Source organism: Brachyistius frenatus, unplaced genomic scaffold, assembly GCF_029030835.1.
Source record: "Brachyistius frenatus isolate BFR_SWC_R1_liver_20210118 unplaced genomic scaffold, ASM2903083v1 Contig_14, whole genome shotgun sequence".
Lineage (NCBI taxonomy): Eukaryota > Metazoa > Chordata > Actinopteri > Embiotocidae > Brachyistius > Brachyistius frenatus.
Window position 1 is genome coordinate 1,573,699 of NW_027210613.1, and position 22,492 is coordinate 1,596,190.

The 22,492-nt window shown below is 42.1% G+C and overlaps 1 protein-coding gene across 1 annotated transcript; it reads left to right on the forward strand.

The window, feature by feature from the left end:
* The first annotated feature begins 6,305 nt into the window (after positions 1–6,305).
* On the forward strand, positions 6,306–20,501 carry gapdhs (glyceraldehyde-3-phosphate dehydrogenase, spermatogenic). Its single transcript, XM_069693098.1, has 11 exons — positions 6,306–6,372; positions 16,545–16,604; positions 16,807–16,903; positions 18,010–18,116; positions 18,564–18,654; positions 18,747–18,865; positions 19,001–19,082; positions 19,194–19,345; positions 19,448–19,610; positions 19,773–19,870; positions 19,983–20,501. The coding sequence occupies exons 2-11, from the start codon at positions 16,576–16,578 to the stop codon at positions 20,050–20,052; spliced, it is 1,008 nt and encodes a 335-aa protein (XP_069549199.1). The 5' UTR covers positions 6,306–6,372; positions 16,545–16,575; the 3' UTR covers positions 20,053–20,501.
* The last annotated feature ends 1,991 nt before the right edge of the window (positions 20,502–22,492 follow it).

Genomic DNA, 22,492 nt, shown 5'->3' on the forward strand with positions numbered 1-22,492 from the left:
ATATGACTGAACTTTTGCTCTTGAGCTGAATTTAAACCGCAGCAAGTGGTAGGACGTACACACTCACAAAGTAACACAGAACATAAAGGTTGTGTATGCGCGTCTTCCCAGATGGAAAACGAGTTACATGTTGTGATATACACACCACCTATGCACAAACTGGCCATCTATTCTGCCTCTGCCAAACCTTGTCATCTACAGGGAAGAAAATTACTTCCGACCGAGCCTGACTTAAAATGGTCTAAATATCAAAGAGCAGAAAGAAAAAGAAAGATTACCGAGGAGTTGCAAATGAGATGCATCATTGTGGATGAACAGGAGACGGGAGGAAACAGAGAAAGCTGAAGGCGATGGAGGAAAAGCAACATAAAAAAGAGACAGAGATGGAGAGAAAAGAAAAGGATGCAAGAACGGCAGAGATTTTGAACTGCTGGTATCAAACATCTTGATGCGATCACACTGTGCCATCTTTTAATCATTTTGAATTTACCCCAGTTCGGTTTAAGGGTCCTCAACAGATTTAGTATTTCACTCCTACACCACTGTCAGACCCACAACATTTTTAACAAAGGATCGAAATCAATGCAGCAGAACTAAGAGATATTGTCTTTTTTATTATGTGCTTTTTATTCTTCTTACCGGGCACATACATTACCCACAATGCAGCACGACCGCAGAGTGTTCCAATAGAGATTTGTGCGCGTTATGCTAGTGGGGGCTAATGTAACGTAGAGACTGCCTTCCTCCCAAAAACAACCCCATCAGTCAGAACAACAATGGATCTGGGTGCGAGACCATTTCTCATTTCCAACCAGGAGTCGAGAGACATTTTCTAAAATTGCAATTACTGTTGTCATGACAACAAAGGTTGCATAACTTTGAGGAAGTAGTAGCTTTAATACAGTTTAAGTCATCATCTCAAGCCAATTCATTATCTGTTCCTAATGCTGACTGTTTTTGTGCCTCAACCTAACAGGGGCGCTAATTTAGGAAACACTCCTGGGTCATATTTGAGGGTAGGAACAAATGACCTATGGTCTATGGGTTGGAAGCATTGACTATAACAGCGGTCTGTAGAAGAAGAATTGGAAGTGCCTTAAAGTGCAATACCACCAAGTCCGCCAGGGGTCGGCTCCAAATAGGCTCTGGCTCTATAGACTCTCATTCAACTTCTCTCATGAAATACAAAGTGAATAACTTTTTTTTTTTTTTTCCACAGGTCATGATTGTCTCATTTGCTATAGTTCCTCCTTCTTATTCATTCCATCTAAAACTAATCCCATCATTAATTAGATATTGAGCCTCAAAAAAGGGGTGAGGAGCAATCTGCAGAGGTATTCAGCCTGACCGGTGCGGACTCAAATGACGTCACCTGAGGACATTTATCAGATTTCCTGCATCTCCTTCTGGATACACAAAATGCTTTATATAATTTTGTTCACATAATTACTCCCCAAGACCGATAAATAAACTTTAGTTTATATGATGGGTTCCCCTTTAATTTCAGCTAATGTCAGTCAAGTTCAAGTCATGTCCATCTCACTCACCTCTTGGTACAAAGTCCTGGTATAAAAGATTCAACAAAAAAATGAAATGTCGGTCGTAAAACTAGCTTTATTCTTTTAGCAGAATTATTTGGTAATAATTTTGGGTGAACAGTAGAATTTTTGGCTCAAACAATCATATTGTGGTTTGGACAGGAGACAGTTGACATTTAAAACACCTGTTTCTATCTGTTTACTACCAGGAGCAGATCATTTGAATTCCTATGCATGTGCTCCTGCTTCATTCTTGGCCTATTGCTGTATCTAACTGAAAGATAGCCCATCCAATTATTTTTTTCATCAGTGTGAAATGCATCGCTGTGGTAGCTGAATTTGAGAACAACTTTATTTCACAACACTTTGTTTGCTCTCTCAGTAAAACCCAGCCAAAATAAGGAAATGTTGGAGCTGGCACAGTCCCACACACCCTGAGGCTGATTGTAGAGATATTACAGACAGTCTATCTCTCTGATAGCCAACGCTGTAAGAGCGACCTCATAGGTTTGTTTCAGAGCCAGCAGTGTTTGTAAGAAGCTGCCAAATCCAGGTTGAGGATTTCAGATCAGATTAACAGACATCCTACTGCAGCCTCCAAGGGAAACAAATCTCTGCTGTGATGAGGTGACACTTCCAGTCCCTCAATGCCAGGCCAAATAAAACAGGGCAGAACAGAAGAGGCGGGAGAGGAAGTGGAAAAGATGCATAAAGCAGAAAGATAAGAGGGGATGTAAAGTAGGTGGATGTACAGATTGATCGATCAGTCCCTCAGCTCATTATATTATCATAATGATGGAGAAATAATTTCTGTATTTGACATTATGTTTTTTTTTTTTTAGTTTTCTTATTTTGAGCACTTTCCCAGATACTCAAAGATTCTTAACAAATACAATAAAAGAACCTAAAAGGTAACACACTAAGCCCAAGCAAGGTAGCACGGGAGGTAGAATTCAGCAGAGAAGACGAGAGGATTTTATTAATGCACTCCACAATTCAGTTTCATGCATGTTGAGCAAAATTTTTGGCCAATTAGATCGAGGCCTATGTTGCAAGTAAGGTTCATTAGAAAAACTATTATAACAGAAAATAATCCGAAATAGTAATTTTACTTGAAATAATTTCAACCGTTTCAAAACATTAAAACTCTTATATTGAAAGTTTTTGTAACTTTTGTAAGGTTCAGGTTGTCGGGCTTAATTTGAACATGGGGTTTCTGTAAAATAATGTGTCTCCATAAATTCCTTATCGGAGCCAACACGAAATCTGCTTCATAATTCAGCCTGCGGTCAAACTTTCACCTGCTTCCCTTCAGTCTGCGTCTCTGGGAGCTACCCTGCAGGGAAACGCAGATTTCAAGCTAATCATGATTTTAGCTCTTTGAATCATTCACTTTCCCCAGAGGATTCACTCAGCCAGTGCAAGGATTCAAGCCAGCAACCCCTCTACCTTCAAGCTGTCTCTCTCAGTTTTAGCCACGCTTGCCTTCCACCATTATTGAGCTCTGCCAGATAGTTTGGAAAATTCTGGAAATGCTGTAGCCTCGAGTGCACGCTATGTACTGTATAAGTGGTGTTGAGGGTTTAAATCTGACTAAAGATGGCTTTGCTGTATTTCATCCCCAGTCCTTCCCATCGTTTCTTTTATTTTCCCCTCTACACTTACTTCACAAGCAGATATGCAATAAAAAATAATTGTTTTAATGAATGTTTTAACTTTGGCTAAAATCTGGCTCTGCAGGCCCTCCATCCAGACTCTGTGGTTTACTGATGCTAAGCAGCTCTTGGCATGAGTGTAACTCTGCGATTAGTGCCCTTTTAAACACTTATAATTCACAACTTATGAAAATATTATCAGAGAAGGCCAGCTCTCCGCCTGAGGGGGTCAGGAGGTTGTTTTAATGGCACCATGGGCTCAGTGTGTTGAACTGTTCGAGCTCCCAGCATTAGACTTGTCTTAAATCACTTCCAGTGGGTTGAGAATGTGAAGAAAAACTATGAGATCCAATCATATGTGCAGTAATGTAAACGTGAAAATTTGCCATAATGCTCTGGCTATTATAGCCTTGACATAACAACAGCAACATGTGGAAATTATTGTAAAATTACAGCATGACAAATGGTTTGTTTTTGCAGAGTTGTGTATGAAGGAAAGCCTAAAGTCTCATATGTTCACATCCGCACATGCACACACCTCTGCTCAGACCTAAATTTCCTGTTCAGTAGTGGTAGAAGGTGTATATGAATGATTTGTCATTTGGCTAGTGGCTCATTTCAGCTGACAGTTTATATAAGGAAGTTTAAATATCAATAAATACTTTGTCCGGCTACACAGGTGCCTTCCCTTTATAAAATATAATCTATGGTGTACAGAGGGAGGAAATGATGAAAACTATCCCAAAAAAAGATGACTTTACGACAGAAAACAAGGCCGCACTGCACCATAATCTGTGTACTACAGACAGCACAGAGGCTTAATGCATGTACGCAATGTCTGGTAAATTGTTTGTTAAAATTTGTGGTTGCACTATGCAACCAAATCCATATGTTTTAGGTTTACTGACTGCGATTGTTTTTGTCCTTTCTTACTTAGTAGTTCCCGATTACGCTGCAGTGTATTAGAGTTTGCCTTCATAGGGAGAAGTCCGTTTTCACTAAATAATAAAGATCATGTGAAATGAGAGGAGCATTTGAGAACTAAGGTTGCTGCTGCACAGGTCGTACATGACAAGTCACACGCAGAGCTTTAAGGATCATCCACTGAAGTTTTAATTAAAACTGTAATCATGTAAAGTTATGAAAGTACAGTGTCCATCTGTAATCTCAACATTTTTGTTTCTAGAAATTAAAAGAAAAAAACTTGTTATTGCATTGACCGTTGATGCATTGTATGACAGTTTTCTATGACAGTTTCTGAACTTTTTCTTCATGCCTGGATACTTTTATGCTTTATTTATTGTAAAATGCACTTCCATTTTTCATAGACATTCATTAACATATGTGTTTCATATTTAGCTGAATGTGTACACTGACCCTCAACTGGTACTCCCTTGTACAACTGTAAAGGAAAGTTCGCCCCCTGGTGTTCCAGCTGCAGCCTGTCCAGCGGGAATATTACAATACAAATTGTTGCCTGTTGGATTTTGATTTACTGTGAAGCTGATACACTTTAATCAAAGACCCTGACTCTGACTGACCCACTTTATCAATAAAATGTGTAAATGTAAACGGATAAAGTCAATGGACAAACTGATTGTACCTTTCACTTCCGTCACCTTGTGCAGAGCTGTTTAGTATGACAGAAAGGCTTCTTCATGACAATGAGACAACATTTTAATTCAGACCAAAAATACCAAGTTCAAAATCCACTTAAAATGATCACAAGTCCTCCAGAAAACCAAAAGAAAATAGTCCTCCTCTGATGCATTGAGCTCATGTTCAGTCGAGGAAAGAGTCGATGTAATAATGTCAAAAGGTTGTTAGGACAAGGCCCATGGGACTTCCTCTAAAATAGCTTCCCTTAAAAAAAAAAAAAAAAAAAAAAAATCAGCTAGCCTATTATGTACCTTGATATAACATCTAACTCAATTGTACACTGGGGTTAGTGTGCAGGATTGTAGTTTGTCCAGGAGATGGCGCCATCATTTAACTTTGGTCCTCAGTTGGCCTCGGGGTGGTGCGATACAAGATAAATATATTTACCATTAAAAAAAAAAAATAAAGACCAGCCCGCTCAAAATGACAGCAAACTTTTTGATTTGATGTGATTCTGTGAAAAACATCATGAACAGAACAAGTAAAAGAAAAGAACACGAAGTTTTGGCATACTTGAACATGGACACGAAGATACAATGGTTTTACAGTAAACTATCTAAGTGCTCTTTTTTAAATAACCTAGAGAAGGACCATCTCCCTGTTACTACAATACGGAAATAAAACGCCAATCAGAGAGGGCGAAATGCGAAAGGGGATGTGCAGTGTTGGCAAATCATGTTAGTCAACGACAGTACTTGCTCTGCACTGCAGGGATTTCCCATGTTACACCACTGCACGCATCCTGCATCACGTAGGCCTGTTCCCTGTCTGACACGTGTTGTTAAATGAGAGGAGAAAAAGAAGAGGCCAGAGGTACAACAATATAGATATAATAATAGAATAATACAAGTCAGTATAGCCCAAATCAAAATGTATTGCCATCTACTTAATTTAATATTGATGAAGGCTACGTATAACCATGTAATTCATCAAGCCAGTTTAGCAGCAGAACAGCCGGTCTCCATAGAAATGTGACATGTTAGTTTCATGACTTCTTACATAACAGTGCTGCATCCATCCATATGGTCCTCTCTCACACTCTGCATCCATAGGAGGTCCTTTACAGATCAATGCACAGTGGTGGCTGGGTTATAAAAAAAAATAAAATAATAAACCTTGCAGTCCAACGCTGCAGATGCTGCCACATGCAGAGTGACCGGCCCACCGATCACATGCACACTGTGTTCATTAGACTGCATTCAGATAACACTGTAGGTTTCTATTGCTCATATCTACGTGTCTCCAGTGGTTGGTCATCTCCACACACACACACACACACACACACACACACACACACACACACACACACACACACACACACACACACACACACACACACACACACACACACACACACTAGACCGTGACAAACCCCTCGTTCCGAATGGATCCTGACGGGGAAGGATGACATGACGTCACGTCGCTAGGGCGACCAGGCTCCCCGGGGCACGTGTCTGCTATAAAAGCGGCAGGCGGCACTGTGAGCTGAGCACACCGACTCAAGAAGCATCAGCCGTGAGGTAAGCAGCTCCACCTTTCAGTGTGTAGGCCTGTGTAACGTCCAGGTTACAAAAAAATAATAATAATAAATTCTGTTCCATATTCGTGTATATTTACTAAAGCTAACATCCACAAGCTTTCGCCTTTCGTCCATCTGCGTGGTTTGGTGCAGATGTTATTGATAATATTTGAGTTTACGTGAAATCCGTCCATCGTTTTCCTAACCCTGGTTTTATCGGAGTGCCGTGTGGCCACTATGTAACCTGTCTGCTCGGTGTCCTGAATACACGACTGTTTCAATCGGATACATTTTAACTGTCTCCATACGACACAAGACATCCGGCGGGACGAGGGAGACAAAGCTTTAGAGGTCATCCCTGGAGATTTAAAACAGACCATACAGTCGGGATGCACGTTTTTCACGGTGCAGGCGGACGTGGTGTAATGCTTTCCGTCCGACTCGTGTCGTTGCATCATTTAAATAAAGCCAACATATTACGAACACCCCAGAGAGCTAAAACCACAAGAAACGGTGCATCTTTTTTTTCTTTTTTTTTTAAAGAAACGTCATATGGGCCGTTCATAATGTCTAATTCATTCACGTGAAGCGCAACTGTCTCCTGCTGGTCGGGTAGCGTGACATTGCTGCATCTGCGGAAGTGGATTAAGCTCCATGTTATGTAACCCAGCACTAATATATATATATATATATATATATACAAACTGTGATGAGAAGAGTAAAAGCAGTAGTTTGGTAAAGCTGCTGTAATGAGGCCGGATGAGAGTGTGTGTGTGTGAACAGAGGCGAAGCTACGTGCCTCCCGCGGCCCTCATCATGAAGTCCGGCGACGTGACGCCGCTCACACATGAACAGCACGGAGGCCACGGGGATGAGACGAGAGGAGGGAAACGGAGGAACACGTGGTGTCCGGAGGTGGAGAGGCTGTCTGAAGGTGTCCCGGTGAAGGGCGGACAGACAGACGGTTGTCGTGTCGCAGGATTCTGTCGCAGTTTGACTTCAGTCTCGACCGACCTGTTGATGCGGTTTTCAAACGGCGTTTCTTTTGAAAGCAACATCACCTGCACAGTTTCACCTGATATCCAATTTATCGAGCCGCCAAACCTCTGAACAATAAGTCAACTGTGCTCAGCGAGTGAATTGATGAAGCCAACAGTCAATCTGCTTGTTTTTTAATCATTGTGCATCACTCTGAATGGGAATGTTGATCAAAACCTCTTATCATTCAGATTTTTTTTTTTTTTTTTTTAAAATAAGGAGTAATATCACAGTCTGTAGTATTGCATCACCATCTGAGGCCTTCGGTGTTTGATTGACGTTACCTTGACATCATGCAGGTGTGGTACATGCAGATGCAGCCCTGCCTGGCTGTTGAAGGTCACCACTACGGTACGGTGAAGGTCATAGCAGGCCCAGAGCGGCTGTAATGATGCCGCTGTACGAACCCAAACTCCTCATCCACCTGCGGTCACGTTTTCACAACGCAGTGAGTGGGATGGACGGCCACACATCTCAGCTCAGACGCTGCATGACTGAAGGTCACAGATAGCAGCATTAGAGCGTCGCCCTGCAGCCGACCACGGCTGCTCACTGATGTCGTACTTTTATTAGGTTTTAAGGCCGTATGATCATAGTGGTGGAAAATTAGCATATTGTTTTATGCATATTTCATTTACAATATTAATGATTATAACCTTCCTTTACGTTAATATGTAATTGAATTTCAAGGTACCCTCACAATTTTCAGTTGAATAAACAGACTGCCTAAAAATAAATGACATCAATGCGGAACGTGCAATACCATCCAGGGCCACTAGGGTTGGCTCCCAAAAGCCTCTGACTCCCATTTAACTTCTTTCATGAAATACAAAGTCAATAAATATTTTCCACGATTGTCCCTCTGAAACTAATCCTTGTCATTAATCAGATATTAGCTCTCAAAAAGCGTCATTTTTGGGGGGCGTGTTTGATTGAGAGGCCTCTGGTGCGGTATAATATATTGTATTATATAAGTGGGCGTGTCATAGTATCCTCTGGTTCCCAATCAGATGGAGTCTGATTCACCGCTCCTTCGTCCCCAGCTCGTTCAAATATGTTCACCTCTGGCTCCAAAACAGCAAGATGGCGAAGACCAAAATACAAAATGGAGTCTTCAAATGAGCAGTTCTTAAAGCAATGGGTGATGTCACTGTTGGTTCTCGCTTGGTTGAATAATATATAGTGTTTTGTCAGTGCCATATTAGTTATGTTAAAACTGGTACATTAACTCCAAACACTCCTGCACATGCTGTAGATCACGGTCTGAAATGTAAATGTCCCTGAATGTGTTGCCAACATGCTGCCCCTTTGCTGAGCAAGAAGTAAACCAATGAGATTAGGTAAAGCCACACGGCAGCACCCAGGACATGTCATTGCAGCATCCCAAGGACTACAGCCTTGTTGTTAGGCAGATATAAGCAACCCACACAGGCTACCTGTGATGATATTTGGTTGTAGATGTGGGTAGGATTTTCCCATGTTAGCTGTAGGAAGTGTACAGACTCATTTTTTCTTGTCTAATGTCTTGGTGGCTTCCTTGGTGATGCTGGAGAATATTCCCTCTCTTCCTGTTTAATCTTGTGATCAAATGATTAGTGCAATGCATCCTGTAGTTACTGCTGCTAGAAGTAACTAGTCTTAAGACTAATTTACACACATACCTGATTCATTCTTGAAGTGGTTATGAGTAGTTGTCTTGAGATTAACTCAAGTTTTCCACACAAAGGTAGCGTGGTGGTTTTTAGGCAGAGGTTAGTATGACTGTCCTGCTTGATAGTGCTCTGCAGCTGTCCTATCAACCAGCCATCTTGTTCAGGATGTGTGAGAGAGAAGTGACTCAGCACTCTGTCAACAATTTAAGGAAATACACCCAATTTCAGGGAAGGAGGGCCATAACTTGGATGTGAACGGCCCCTTACAACAAAGCAGTTGTGCTTTTTTAAATTTATATATTTCTTACAGTTATTATTTACAGATGCACATGTTGTACCTCTTTACTGCAGCTCAGGAGACAAGAGAAGGTGTGTGTGTGTGTGTGTGTGTGTGTGTGTGTGTGTGTGTGTGTGTGTGTGTGTGTGTGTGTGTGTGTGTGTGTGTGTGTGCGCGCGCGCGTGGTGCAGCATTACCTCTGCTCAGGGGTCACATGTTTCCCTCCTTTTGAATCCCCTGCAGTTTGATACAATGCACCTCTTTGCTAATGCATGATGGTGTGTGTGTGTGTGTGTGTGTGTGTGTGTGTGTGTGTGTACAGGTTTGTGTAGATGAACACGTCCTTGTTAAACCACAATATTAAGTCTTACCTTTGCAAATCTATCAATCCAAGCCAGTCTATTTTGTGTATTTGGGAATAAACAATTGGCTGCTCGTCACTCTTTTTATATAAGATGTCTACTAGTCTGTCCTGGTCAGCAGGAGGCCAGACCTGCTGAGTAGGACACACAGCCTGAGGCGCTTGTGTGTGTGCATGTGTCTGACCGGTGATGTGATGGAGTTGGACAGTTAACTGACTAGTTTACAGCAACAAAGTGACATTGTCTCAGTGATTAGACTATTGAAAGAGGAAGCAGGTATGAAAGAAAAGAGCAGAATTTAAGTTCCTTAAGTTGCACACAGAGTGTGTTCCTCCACCAGTTTGTATTGAGGCAGCAAGAAGAGAAGACATCACCATATTGGATAGGGGGCCTGGCCTCCGGCCAATCAGCCAACTGCAGTGGAAAAACACTGGGGAGAAAGAGGGTGTGATGGAGGAACAGAAAGCAGAAGGAAGGTCTGAATAGGAGAGAGACGCTGAAGGAAGGGAGGGCTGGGGGGGAAGGGCTTATTGGCCTGGAGGTTTGTGAGTTCATTCACTCGCTGTCAAGTTTACCATGAATACAAAAACTGAGGCAAACCAAAGAATGAGCACCAGCTTTATTCTATTGTCTCCTGGCATGAGGATAGTGAATTATGTGGTTTAGTCTGTGTGTTCAGTCCATACGTAAATTCTTAACGCTGTTATGTAGGAGCTCCCTGTTATGTAGGAGCTCCTCTGTGCTCCTCTAAACCGAGGTCCATATAAGGGTTTGCAGCGACTAGCAAAGCTATTGGCATGTTACAGAAGAAAGAAGAAGCGGTGTTTGTTTTGCAACATGTCGGTGCTTGACATCAGTAGAGGTGTTGGCAGGAGTGAAATGCTTCTACATGCTCCTCTTTCTCCTCTCCTCTCCTCTCCTCTCCTCTCCTCTCCTCTCCTCTCCTCTCCTCTCCTCTCCTCTCCTCTCCTCTCCTCTCCTCTCCTCTCCTCTCCTTACCCCTCCCCTCCCCTCCCCTCCCACAGTTAAACCACCTGATGTAGCCGATTGTCCTCTGTCCTTTTCACATGCAGGTCTGCAGGCGTGGCGACTCTTGTCTGCACCCCTGCACTCTGTTTGTGTGATGAAAATGGGTCATGGCTCAGAGGGAGGGGAGGTTGTTCTAATTTAATATGACTAGAGAACCAGACAGACAAAGAGTGGCGATAAATAGAGAGACAGACAGAGGGGGCTGAATTTTAATGATTAGTTTGGGTGGTGGGGATGAGTGGGACTGATGGAGTCACTAAAGTGTGAGTGAAATGGATGATAAAGAGACACTGATTGGCTGTTTCCTCTCTTGTCTTAGAGGAGACGGACGCATCGCAAACCCAAAGGTTCAGTCTGTTGTAGGCTTTAGCAGGATCTATTTCTGTCTATGATGGTACCTACTTTCACCACAACTTTGACCCCTCACGTCATCTTTCCTCGCAAAATTACCGAAAACACAGTGTAGTAAATCTGGAAAAGTTGGTGGATGGTCAGAAAAATGTTTAAAAGGTCTGAGTGCCTCTTCTTTTAACATTTAAATGAGTGTCAGCAGATTGCGAGTTGCAGTTCACAACACCTAACCTCTCTGCTCAGCTCTGCACAATGAGGCCTCTGTGTGAGGGCTGTCAGAGAGTGTGTGTTCAATACCAGACCGGCGCTGATTGGTCTACAGTCGAAAGAGGCAGGACTGTGTGTGGTAGAGAGTTATTTTTTCCTCTTTCAAAATAGGATTATAGTCCAGTTTACTGTTGATGAAAAACTGATAGTGCTGGAAGATTTGTAACCAAAAAGTAGGTTTATGGATGTTTCAGTCATTTTTTGTGTTTGTGTCATTTCTATACTTCTAGATTCACTCACCATTAACAGGATGTGGGCATCAGCCTATGAGAGTTATTGGTTGTTTTGCACCACAGCCCTCATTAACTGAAATAGGTTATCTACGCCGTCTCAGACCTGTTTTTTGTTTTTTTCTTTTCTTTTTTCCCCCCCAGTTTTGTTCACAGTGACTCAGAGGTGAGAAATGAATTTTCCTCCAGACCAGTGGGGGAAACTTCCATCCACCCTTTTTTTTTTTATCCTGCCTTTGATTGGCCGATCCTCCACACAGCTGCTAGGCAACAGTAACAGACGTGGAAGAGAGGTTTTTAACAAGTACATAGGCAGACTGGAACATACATACTTTACATGGGCCTGTTTCCAGGGTTTGCCTCATGCCGTTATCCAAACATTAAGCAGTCTCTGATTTTGCTTCGATTCTTTATGATCGTTGCGATCATAAAGGTTGATGATGATTTAGCGGATGCAGCGGCTTTTCTCAAAAACTCACATGCATTTGTGGTAAAATTGGTGGAATTGCAAGTCAAGGAAAATAAATTGTGAATTTCTTTTTTTAAATCGCTGCCTAATGACGACAGTCATACGTAACCACTCTCTGTGATAGTAACAGAAATAGATGGAATTGTTTTAACTTCACATCTTCTTTTTATTCTCGGAACTTAGTAGTAAAAGTGTCGTATCTTCAGCTACGTCTGTAAAAATAAGGGCTTTAAATGCTATTTAAATAATATTAATTCGACATATTCTGTACGCACAAAAACAAAGGACCTTCTCTTACAGACACATGAATGAAACTACAATTCAGGGTCCGCTCCCTCGTCCTCCATCGCCTCGTGCTCAAATGCTCCTCTGCAAAGTCTGCGTATAAAACTTGTGTATGAAGCTATGACTGCCGCAGGGAAGTGGGACGATTGGCAGCCTCATTCTCAGGACGAGACCACATTTCCTATAAATCCCTTCACTGGTTTTAACAGTTTGATCAGTCAACCAATTGTTGATGAACAAGTTTTATTTTGAAAAGCTTCCTTTGTGCCCTGAGGCCTTCAGCAGAGCTTCTATTGAGGAGTTATTGTGGACAAATTGCAAGAATCTTGCAAAATTGCTAGCTCGTAAAAATATTGTGTCAATTAGTAGATTTTGTGACTTTGTGGAGGGACTGTCGAAATCGACTCGACTACCAGCTACTTTTCAGAATTTTATTTTCCACAGTAGACACTACGCCCTCAATGCCTCGTCGTTACTGTAGCGACACCGTATGAAACTGCTGCGACATCCTCTTCAAGCTTGGTATGAGGCTGTTTGTCACATTAAGGAGACAAATTGAGTCTCAGAAGACGCTGCTTCAGAACGGCTGCACCTTGTCAGCTGACCATGCCGAGGTTTTGCCATTAACAAAGATAACCAGGGAATTAATGATATTGCGGCCGCTACAGTAGCTTGGTTAGTTAACAATGTAGGGTTTGTGCAGGACGACCGGTGTTATCCACGCAGCGATGCAGATTCTGACGACTCTCTGACCAATCAGTGATCTGCTGTGTTTTTACATCACTTTTTAGTATCAGCTGAGCTCACTTGGACAGTCACCAGAAGTGATACCAGAAATAGTACCAAATCGCAGGTACTATCCACAGCTTTTGCCTGATGGAAAATAAGGATGGGACATGATATTTGAATAGTCATTAAAAAAATATATAAAGAATCGATTAGTATGTGCGACTTTCGTTCTTCCTTATTTCCCCTGTTTGGAACCTGATTTTAATGCATTAGTACCGTCAGAAGGTGGCGGTAATGCCTCCACAATCAATGTTTCATGGAAAAGTTCCCGTTGATCCCAGAAATGGCAGAAAAAAAGGGAATTATTTGGAGAAATTTTCCACATCTTTAACATTCAGTCCTACTAGATCTGTCTTATATAGGCCTCCACTGCTGTCCAGTCCAATTTTCCAACAGCTTTAGTAAAGCAGAAAAAGCCCACTGTGTGTTAAAAATGCTTCATCATTCAGCAGCCATTTTGTTTTGGAAACCCAGGGCAACTGCTTTGTGGAGAGAGAGAGAAATCAAGAAAAGGAAGGAGAGTTCAAAAAGGAGGAAAGAAAAGAGGTCAGTGCAGAATATTGTGAATGAACAATAAGTGCTAGAGAAATGTGAGAAGAGCCTGGTCACACTGCATGGACCCTTTCTCTCTCTCTCTCTCCTTCCCCCCTCCCCCCTTTGGTGACCTTGTATTATAGATGCTCACAGCAGAAAACAAAATGGCTGCTCTACCTTAAAAGGAAGGTTCTGCAAGACAAGAACAATAAATCATGGAAACATATAAAATGCCCCTGTGACAGTTGAAACTATCAAGGCTGTAATAGATAAACGACAAACAGCGTTTCACTTCCCGCCAGGCAGAGCAGCAGCACACTGAGCACATAACAGCAGTGGATCAGTCCAGGTTCAAATGTTCTGAGGTCTCAGTTACCTCCGCTCACGTCTGACAGTGTGTGTCAGAAAGAGAGATGATTTATCCTAATCTGGTTGCCCCGGTAGTCTATTTAAAGGGCTCCCACAATGCACTTCACCAGATTGACAGCTTGGCCTACATGATTCCCACTGAGACACACGTACACTTTCAGTTGCGCGCGCGCACACACACACACACACACACACACACACACACACACACACACACAGCAGATTAGGAGATTACAGTCCAATCAGTCAAGGACAATCTGCGTAGCCCTTACTTGCACTACCTGCCGTGTCTCTCTCACACACACCTGGTTAATGCGCCACCCAGAAACACTTGAACAGCCTGCAGCGGATCGTTTGCCTCAGCTTCTTTTGTATTTATCGTGTAACACCATGTCACATGACTTATTGTAGTGTAGATTCATGAAGCTAGATATGGTCAACCCTTCTGACACAAAGGACAGCAGAGGAGAGGAAGAGCTGGAGGTGAGGAGTTGGAGGCAGTAGAAACGGGAGGAGGAGAAAGCAGCAGCAGAGTGTTCAGTGTGAGAAGGAGAGGAAAGAAGAAAGCAAAGAAGGTCACATAGTTGGGTCAAGGCCAGCCTTCCTCTCCACTCAGTTGGTACAAGTCTCTGCTCCCTCCCATGTTCTCCCTCCCTTCTTATCACATTGTTTTATAAACACAGCATGACGGAGCACCTCCTCCTGACTCCTGCAGCAGGACATGCCTGGATTTGTTTCCCCACTGACGATAAACATGATCACACACTTTCACACAACATCATACAACACTGGCTTCCCCTGTACTGTGAGGCTCCTGCTGCCAGCCTTTCTCCGTGTTATATGGACCTTAAAGCTGGAAAAAATGTCCGCTGTTTGAACTTGTACCGCAGAACATTTTCAAATGCTACAAGAAGGCAGCTCGTTAACATGTTACTTTACTTTACCCTGCAACTCTTCTGCTGGAGTAAGAGAGGACAGATGGCGACAGTTTCATGATCCGTACATGATTAAATAATGAGCACAGTTTTTAAAACATGATACATAATGGCAGCCCTCATAATGACACGTGAAAATTATGATGAATAAGTTTAACACAGAGATGCTCACAGATTTTTAGTGGTTTGTGGAGCCTGAAGCACACAAGCTTCAGGCGAGACGTGGCAGATTGGATATTTCCAACAACAGTCCTAGAGACTGAAATTGCATACCTAGTAATTATGTCAACTTCTACTCGGATTTCTTTACAATACATAATAGAGCCAATAGATAATTGTCCGTTTTTAATATCCTTCTATTGTAAATGATATTGTAAGTTTGCGCATAAATGTTGATTGTACATATTTTAGTTTAGATTTTTCACCTCTTTACCTCAGCATCTCTTGTGGTTTCATGAATATTACCTTGCGTGTATTAACCTATCAATATTTTTATCTGAATTTAGCCCATTGATTGTATATAATAGTAAAACGTAGCTTCCAGGTCTTAAAAACATACGAAATGCGAAAGTGTCTTAAGCTGCAGTACCACAGAGTGCCACTAGAGGTCAGCTCCAAAACACCTCAGGCTCCACAGAGTCCCGATCAACTTCTCTCATGAAATACAAAGCCAGAACATTTTTCCAAAAGTCATTTCCGTTTTGTTAGCTAAAGTCACTCCTTCTTATTAGTTTTCTAGCGGTCCATCTGAAAATAATCCCGTCATTAATTAGAAAATAAGCCCTTTTTAAGGCTTATTTTCTAATTAATGACGGGATGACGCGATATGTTTGGGTTGCGTGTCTTTTTGATTGACAGGTCTGTGGTGCTGTCACGTTACAACTATCGGTGGGCGAGGTGTAGTTTCTCCGGGTTCCCAATCAAATGGAGTCAGATCTACCGCTCGCTCCTCTCCAGCTCGTTCAAATATGGTCACTTCTGGCTGCAAACTGCTCTGAATCACCAAGATGCCGGCAGCCAATATCCGAACTCACGGCTTCATAACGGCCGATCGCAAACCAATGGGTGACGTCACTGTTGGCTGCCGCTTGCTTTAACCTCCTTTTCTTGTAGTGCACAAAACAAGTTACAATCACCAAGGATCTCGTTCTGTTGAGCAACTCCTGTGGCACTAAGCAGTAAGCTGCGTTTTTGGACTACAATTTCCCAACTAACTGATTTTACCCGAGAATGTCGTTCAGTTCGTACTGCCAATGTACATGTAAGTGATCGATGTGTTACCCAATCTAGTGTTAGGAAGCTACTTAACAAATATTTATTTAGAATGAAAGTCTCAGCGGTTAACGCTTTACCTAATCTGATCAACACTACATCCTGTCGTCAAGGAAACAGTTTGCATCACTCCAACCGGTCACATATACTTTGTGTTTTTGTCAATGTGAAAGAGGTTTTTTGGGCCGTCTGTCTTGAGTCTGTTGCGGCTCGAGAAGATTCCCAATTACGACTGAACAGCCATTGTTTTCTTAAGATTTCCATCCATCAGTCAGAGTTGTCTTTCTAATGTGACTATTTGTTTTTTTCCTCAGGTAACTCCACACCCCCAAAGCAGCAGCAACCATGTCAGACCTCTGTGTTGGAATCAATGGGTGAGTTCGAAGCAAGGAAAAGTGTAATTGATCATGAGGGTTCATAAGCAGGTGTTCTCTATGGTAAGCAAACCACCATTCAAGTGTCAGTTTGAGGCTGTTAGAAGATTCATGTGAGGTCCTAAGAGTGGTTTGACATCCTCAGGAAGTTTCCCACCATTTTCCCAAAGCAGCTATTATTAGTATCTCTCTCTCTTTGCAGCTTCGGCCGCATCGGCCGCCTGGTCCTGAGGGCTTGCCTCGACAAAGGCATCAAAGTTGTGGCCGTCAATGACCCCTTCATTGACTTGCAGTACATGGTGAGAAAACTTGCTATTTGATAAACTATTCACATCAAATGTTTAAATGTATGTAGATCCCTGTCATTACTCATTTGGGTGCAAATAATAGACTGTATATAAAAGTCTATTTAGTAAGAAGGAGTGACTTTAGCCAACAACACCAAATTGTGGAAACGTGGAAAAATGTTTTTTTTTATTGACTATACAAACGTATTGACTATACAAAAGTATTGACTATACAAACGTATTGACTATACAAACGTATTGACTATACAAATGTATTGACTATACAAAAGTCAATACATTTTAGCCAACAACACCAAATACAAAAAATGTATTGACTTTTGTATAGTCAATACATTTTTTCCACGTTTCCACAATTTGGTGTTGTTGGCTAAAGTCACTCCTTCTTACTAGTTATCTGGAGGTCCATCATAAAATAATTCCATCATTAATTAGATATTAGGCCTTGAAAAGCAGTATATTTGTGGGCGTGTCTGTTTGATTGACAGGCCCGTAGTGCATTCAGGTCTCAACTATAGGTGGGTGATACGCAGTGTCATCGGGTTCCCAGTCAGATCGAGTCAGATCCACCATCCGCTGGTCCCCAGCTTGTCCGAATAAGGTCCCTTCTTGGTAAAATATAACAAGAACACGACGGCCAAAATCCAAACTCAAAAGATTCAGAAGCGCTGGTCACAAACCACAGGGTGACGTCACAGTTGGTTGCAAATTCAGGAGTCAGTCTCCCAGTATCTTTTGCTAAAAGAAGGTGAAAATGACTAAAACTGACCCTTCGACTCTATATTTAACTATATTTATACTTTTATACTCTAATACTTAGTACATTTGGCTGTCTCAGTACCTTTTTTGTCATTTAGTTGTAAACAATTTGTCAGATTTGAGCCTAAAATCTACCAAGACTCCAGGTTACTTAAATTATGCACAGCTGACAGTTGAGGCTTTTGTGGACGATACTTTGTGAAGTATTTATTAGTATAACAAATAAACATATTGATCAGTTTTATATTTGTCATGGATGGAATGCAATGTTTAAACAACACAAAACATACATCTTCAAATGCCATAATAACCCCATCATTTTCCTCCCCACCTCCTCCCAGGTCTACATGTTCAAGTATGACTCCACCCACGGCCGTTACCACGGTGAGGTCTCCCACGAGGATGGCAAGCTCGTCGTCGACGGCAACGCCATCTCTGTCTTCCAGTGGTAAGTGGCGTTCCTGAGGAATTCAAGCCCCACACCACGACAGCTTTCACTGCAAGAGCGCTGTTTATTTTGAATAATGACAGACTTTTATTTATATTTCACTGTAAGACTGAGATTTTTATGCGAGTTTGACCTGCTGGTCTTTGTTATCTGGAGTGAATTCCTGGCTCTGGAATGAGGCCTTCTGCTGCCGAGGGCTTCACTCATACAACCACCCCCTCCACCCTTTGTACCAGCTGTTATTTTAGTCCATTGAATAATGCTGTCTGAGCTCTGCAAAAATCAAGACCAATAAAGAGGATGGTTATAGAAGAGACATTCCGATTCGGCAACACCTCGCTGAGCAGTCTCACCATCTCTTCTGCTTTGTTTCTACTCTGAAAGTATTTTCCCCAAAAATGTCGGTTCATTCTTCTTCGACTGACTCTGTTCCTTCTTTGACTCCAGTATGAAGCCATCCGAGATCCCCTGGGGCAACGCCGGAGCCAAATACGTTGTCGAGTCCACCGGAGTCTTCCTCAGTGTGGACAAGGCCTCTGTACGTACTCGCGCACAAACACGCGCACAAACAACTACACACGGACTGTCTGATAGTCAAGTTTCTAACCTCTCGCCCTTTTGCCATCACAGTCTCACATCCAGGGCGGTGCTCAGCGTGTGGTTGTGTCCGCCCCCTCACCCGATGCGCCAATGTTTGTCATGGGAGTTAACGAGGACAAATACGACCCCTCCTCCATGACCATCGTCAGGTACAGGACAAATTCACTCTTGTATTCTGCAAACATGTTCCTAAATTTAGCTCCACAACCTCACCAAAAACCTAAATATTACATGTGCCTGTATTTTAAAAGAACTGAATCTAGTCCTCCCTTTGTGTTCTGTAGTAATGCCTCCTGTACCACCAACTGCCTGGCCCCCCTGGCCAAAGTCATCCATGATAACTTTGGCATCGAGGAGGCTCTCATGGTTAGTCACAGGCAATCTGTCTGCTATTCAAATGTGATACTGAGATTTTTCTACACTGTTGGTGTGAGCAGAACTTTTTCAGTCCTGTATTTTTGAACCTCCTCTCCGTAGACAACAGTCCACGCGTACACAGCCACCCAGAAGACAGTGGACGGTCCCAGCGCAAAGGCCTGGCGCGACGGCCGCACTGCTGCCCAGAACATCATCCCAGCCTCCACCGGTGCAGCCAAGGCAGTGGGCAAAGTCATCCCCGAACTCAACGGGTAAAACCATTTTCTGACAGCCTTTTTTGGAGGCGCTTTTTCTATCTGTGTCGAGGAAATGCATAAGAAGCTCTATTTTGTCCTCTCTCCCCGTCTCTCCAGTAAGCTGACAGGCATGGCGTTCAGGGTGCCGGTGGCTGACGTGTCTGTGGTGGACCTGACGTGTCGTCTTTCCAAGTCTGCATCTTACGCAGAGATTAAGGAAGCTGTCAAGAAGGCCGCACAGGGGCCCATGAAGGGAGTGCTGGGTTACACCGAGGACCAGGTACCTCACACACCGTAGAGCAACTACGATTTATTCTTGTTCTCAATGAATTGTGACTTCTGTGACTGACTCGGATTTGTGTTTTGCAGTCAGTAATGTTTTGCCTCAGCTGTGTCCGGCTTCACAATATCTGACTCGTGGTGCTTTTTTGGTGATTTGCAGGTGGTGTCCTCTGACTTCATCGGTGACACCCACTCCTCCATCTTTGATGCTGGCGCTGGCATCTCCCTCAACGACAACTTTGTCAAGCTCATTTCCTGGTGAGTTTTCAAAGGCTTTGTCCAGCCCCACATATACATGTATAAAATAGGGAGATCAGAAAACTAACCAATTCATTTCCCTTTCTCGTTTCTCCCCTGTCTCTCCACCCAGGTATGACAACGAGTATGGCTACAGCAACCGTGTCGCTGACCTGCTCTTGTACATGCACTCCAAGGAGTAGACACTTCCTGTCTAGAAAGGAAGTCAGGAAAGGGACCACCCCCAACTCATCCTTGACCCCGGCATCCTTCTATTTTACACACAAGCCCCACCCATAGCGAAGTCCTAGCATCATGGCCCTTAGCTCTACTACAGTATACGTAGGCAGCAGCATCAGTGCATCAGTGTGTTTGAGTGTTCTGAGTTGATCTGTTTCTTTTTTCTTTTTTGTTCCTTTCATGATGAGGTTGACCGGTTGGTGTATTTGTGTCCATGTGCCCCCTCTCCACCTCCCACTGCCACTTTAGATGTGTCGTTATGGCTCAGTACCATGGTAACTACTGTATCCATCTCCCTGTCGGTGTGTTTTAAAGGCTTAATCACCAGTGGAAGAAGGAAGCTGAGAGGCAGAGCTACTGTAACTCGGCTTAAGAATCATGAGACGAAGAAATAAAATTTGAAAAACCTCAAGCAGGCCGGTTCTGTTTCGTTTTTTTTTAATTAATTAAAAGACAGGACAGTGCACCACTAGTGCATATTTTATTGTCATACTTTTTTTGCATCGTCATACACTGTAACTAATATCCACCCATAATACAACCAAGTACAGATTAAAAAACAAATAATATGACTGAATTATCTTTTACAGCTCCTACAAACTATTCAAGGTCCCAATTTTTTGTATAAATGACATTATTTTAGTTGCTAATTACCATACAGTGGAAATCTTCTCCATCTCTTTTTACTGTCCACGTACTGTCAGCATAGATTAAACAAAAACTGTAAAGAACTGGGGAAAATGACTCAGTATTTTTAGATAAAAGAGCAAACGTCGCAGGGAGAAGACAGGATGCTGCGTAAATATACAATTTAAGTAGGAAAAAGAGGCCTTTTGGCAGAGTCACAAATTTATTAACTTTCTTTCCCCATCAGTCACCTCTTCTGTATACTTCTTGAAAATGACCCAGTGTGACAAGGTTCCTCTGCTGCCTCCCTTCCTCTCTACATTTCATCTTCTGCTGGAGAAGGATGGTGTCGGCGCAGCGAGTCTTTGGAGCCCCCTGCTGTCTGTTTTGTGGTACTGCAGAAAGGTTTAAACTCCTAGAAAGAATGTTTCACCTCTGCTTTTACTTGCCCTGGCAAGCTTACATCATCTTAAAGGAAATGACATGCAAAGCTTTGAGTGTCTTGTTGAAGATTTCGCTGCAGTGCCACCTACCGTTGAACCGAATTCAGTATCCTGCATCGACCATCCAACCTCGTCGGCCTGAAGTACATCCCTGATTTTACAGATGACAGTGTTGACTATGTTAGAGTAACAGTGGGATGGTGCTGGAATGACACACACTTTTTCAAGGTTTAATTTTTAAAGTTCTGTTATCATTCTCTATTTTAAAGAGAAGAATTTCTATACTTTTAGTTTTTCAGTGTGTCCCTTAAATCACTTAAATGCATATTTAATCAATCAAATTATAACATCTCTTAATTTGAATCCTTTATTGATACATTCATTCCTTCATTCCATCATTCACAGATTTTAAACACAGTTTTTTGTTGTACTCACCTTACTGAAAGATATTTTACTGCAGCGCCACCTGCTGTTTAAGTAACTTGGTCACCATTAACTGTTCTGAGACTAAAACTACCATTAAAATATCACACAACACAGATCTATGGGACCATGGTCTTTATTAGAAACTGCTTTGAGAGGTCAAAACAGTTCCACAATTATATTAGCATTATTAGTTATTATTTATTACATTATTACTTTTTTATTTGAAATCTTAACTCCAGTTCCACCCCTTAAGGCACGAGGTCATTTCTAAAAATGAGAACTTCCAGCTTCCATTGGTCCTGTTTTTATATGGCAGGTCAGTAATGCAGATGATTTCAGGGTGTTATGGTCTGTCCTCTATGCTTACATTAGAAATTAAAAATCACAACAGTCTACAGACAGAATAAAGACATCAGCAGAAAGAAAAAGAGCAAAGACGTGGACAAACAAAGTCTCCAGGGTCTTTTTAAAAAAAGGGTGATGGAGAGTTCATTGTGACAGATTAGCTCAAAAATTGTCACCCAACCTGTTGGGTTTTTAAACCATATAATCCCAGGAACATAAATGAAAACTAGCTATTACCTGTCAAAACACAAAAACTTGTCAAAGTAATATATTCATATTAAAACACTTAAAACCACTGAAATAATAGACATGGAAATGTTCCTCTAGCCTGTTGCATTTCTGTTGATTGTAGTTTGAGTGTTATTTAAATATCTAAATGACATAAATGGTTTGTTTGCTTGTTTCTGCAGAAAGAAATGTGCATTCTTATTACCAGAGAAATTTAATCTAAAAAATATACTTTTCTATATATTTTGCTGTCATCAATCTGACAGCCATAAAAACACAACACAGTGTGACTGTACGCCGTCTGACTGATAACAGAAAAAACAATGTTCAAAAG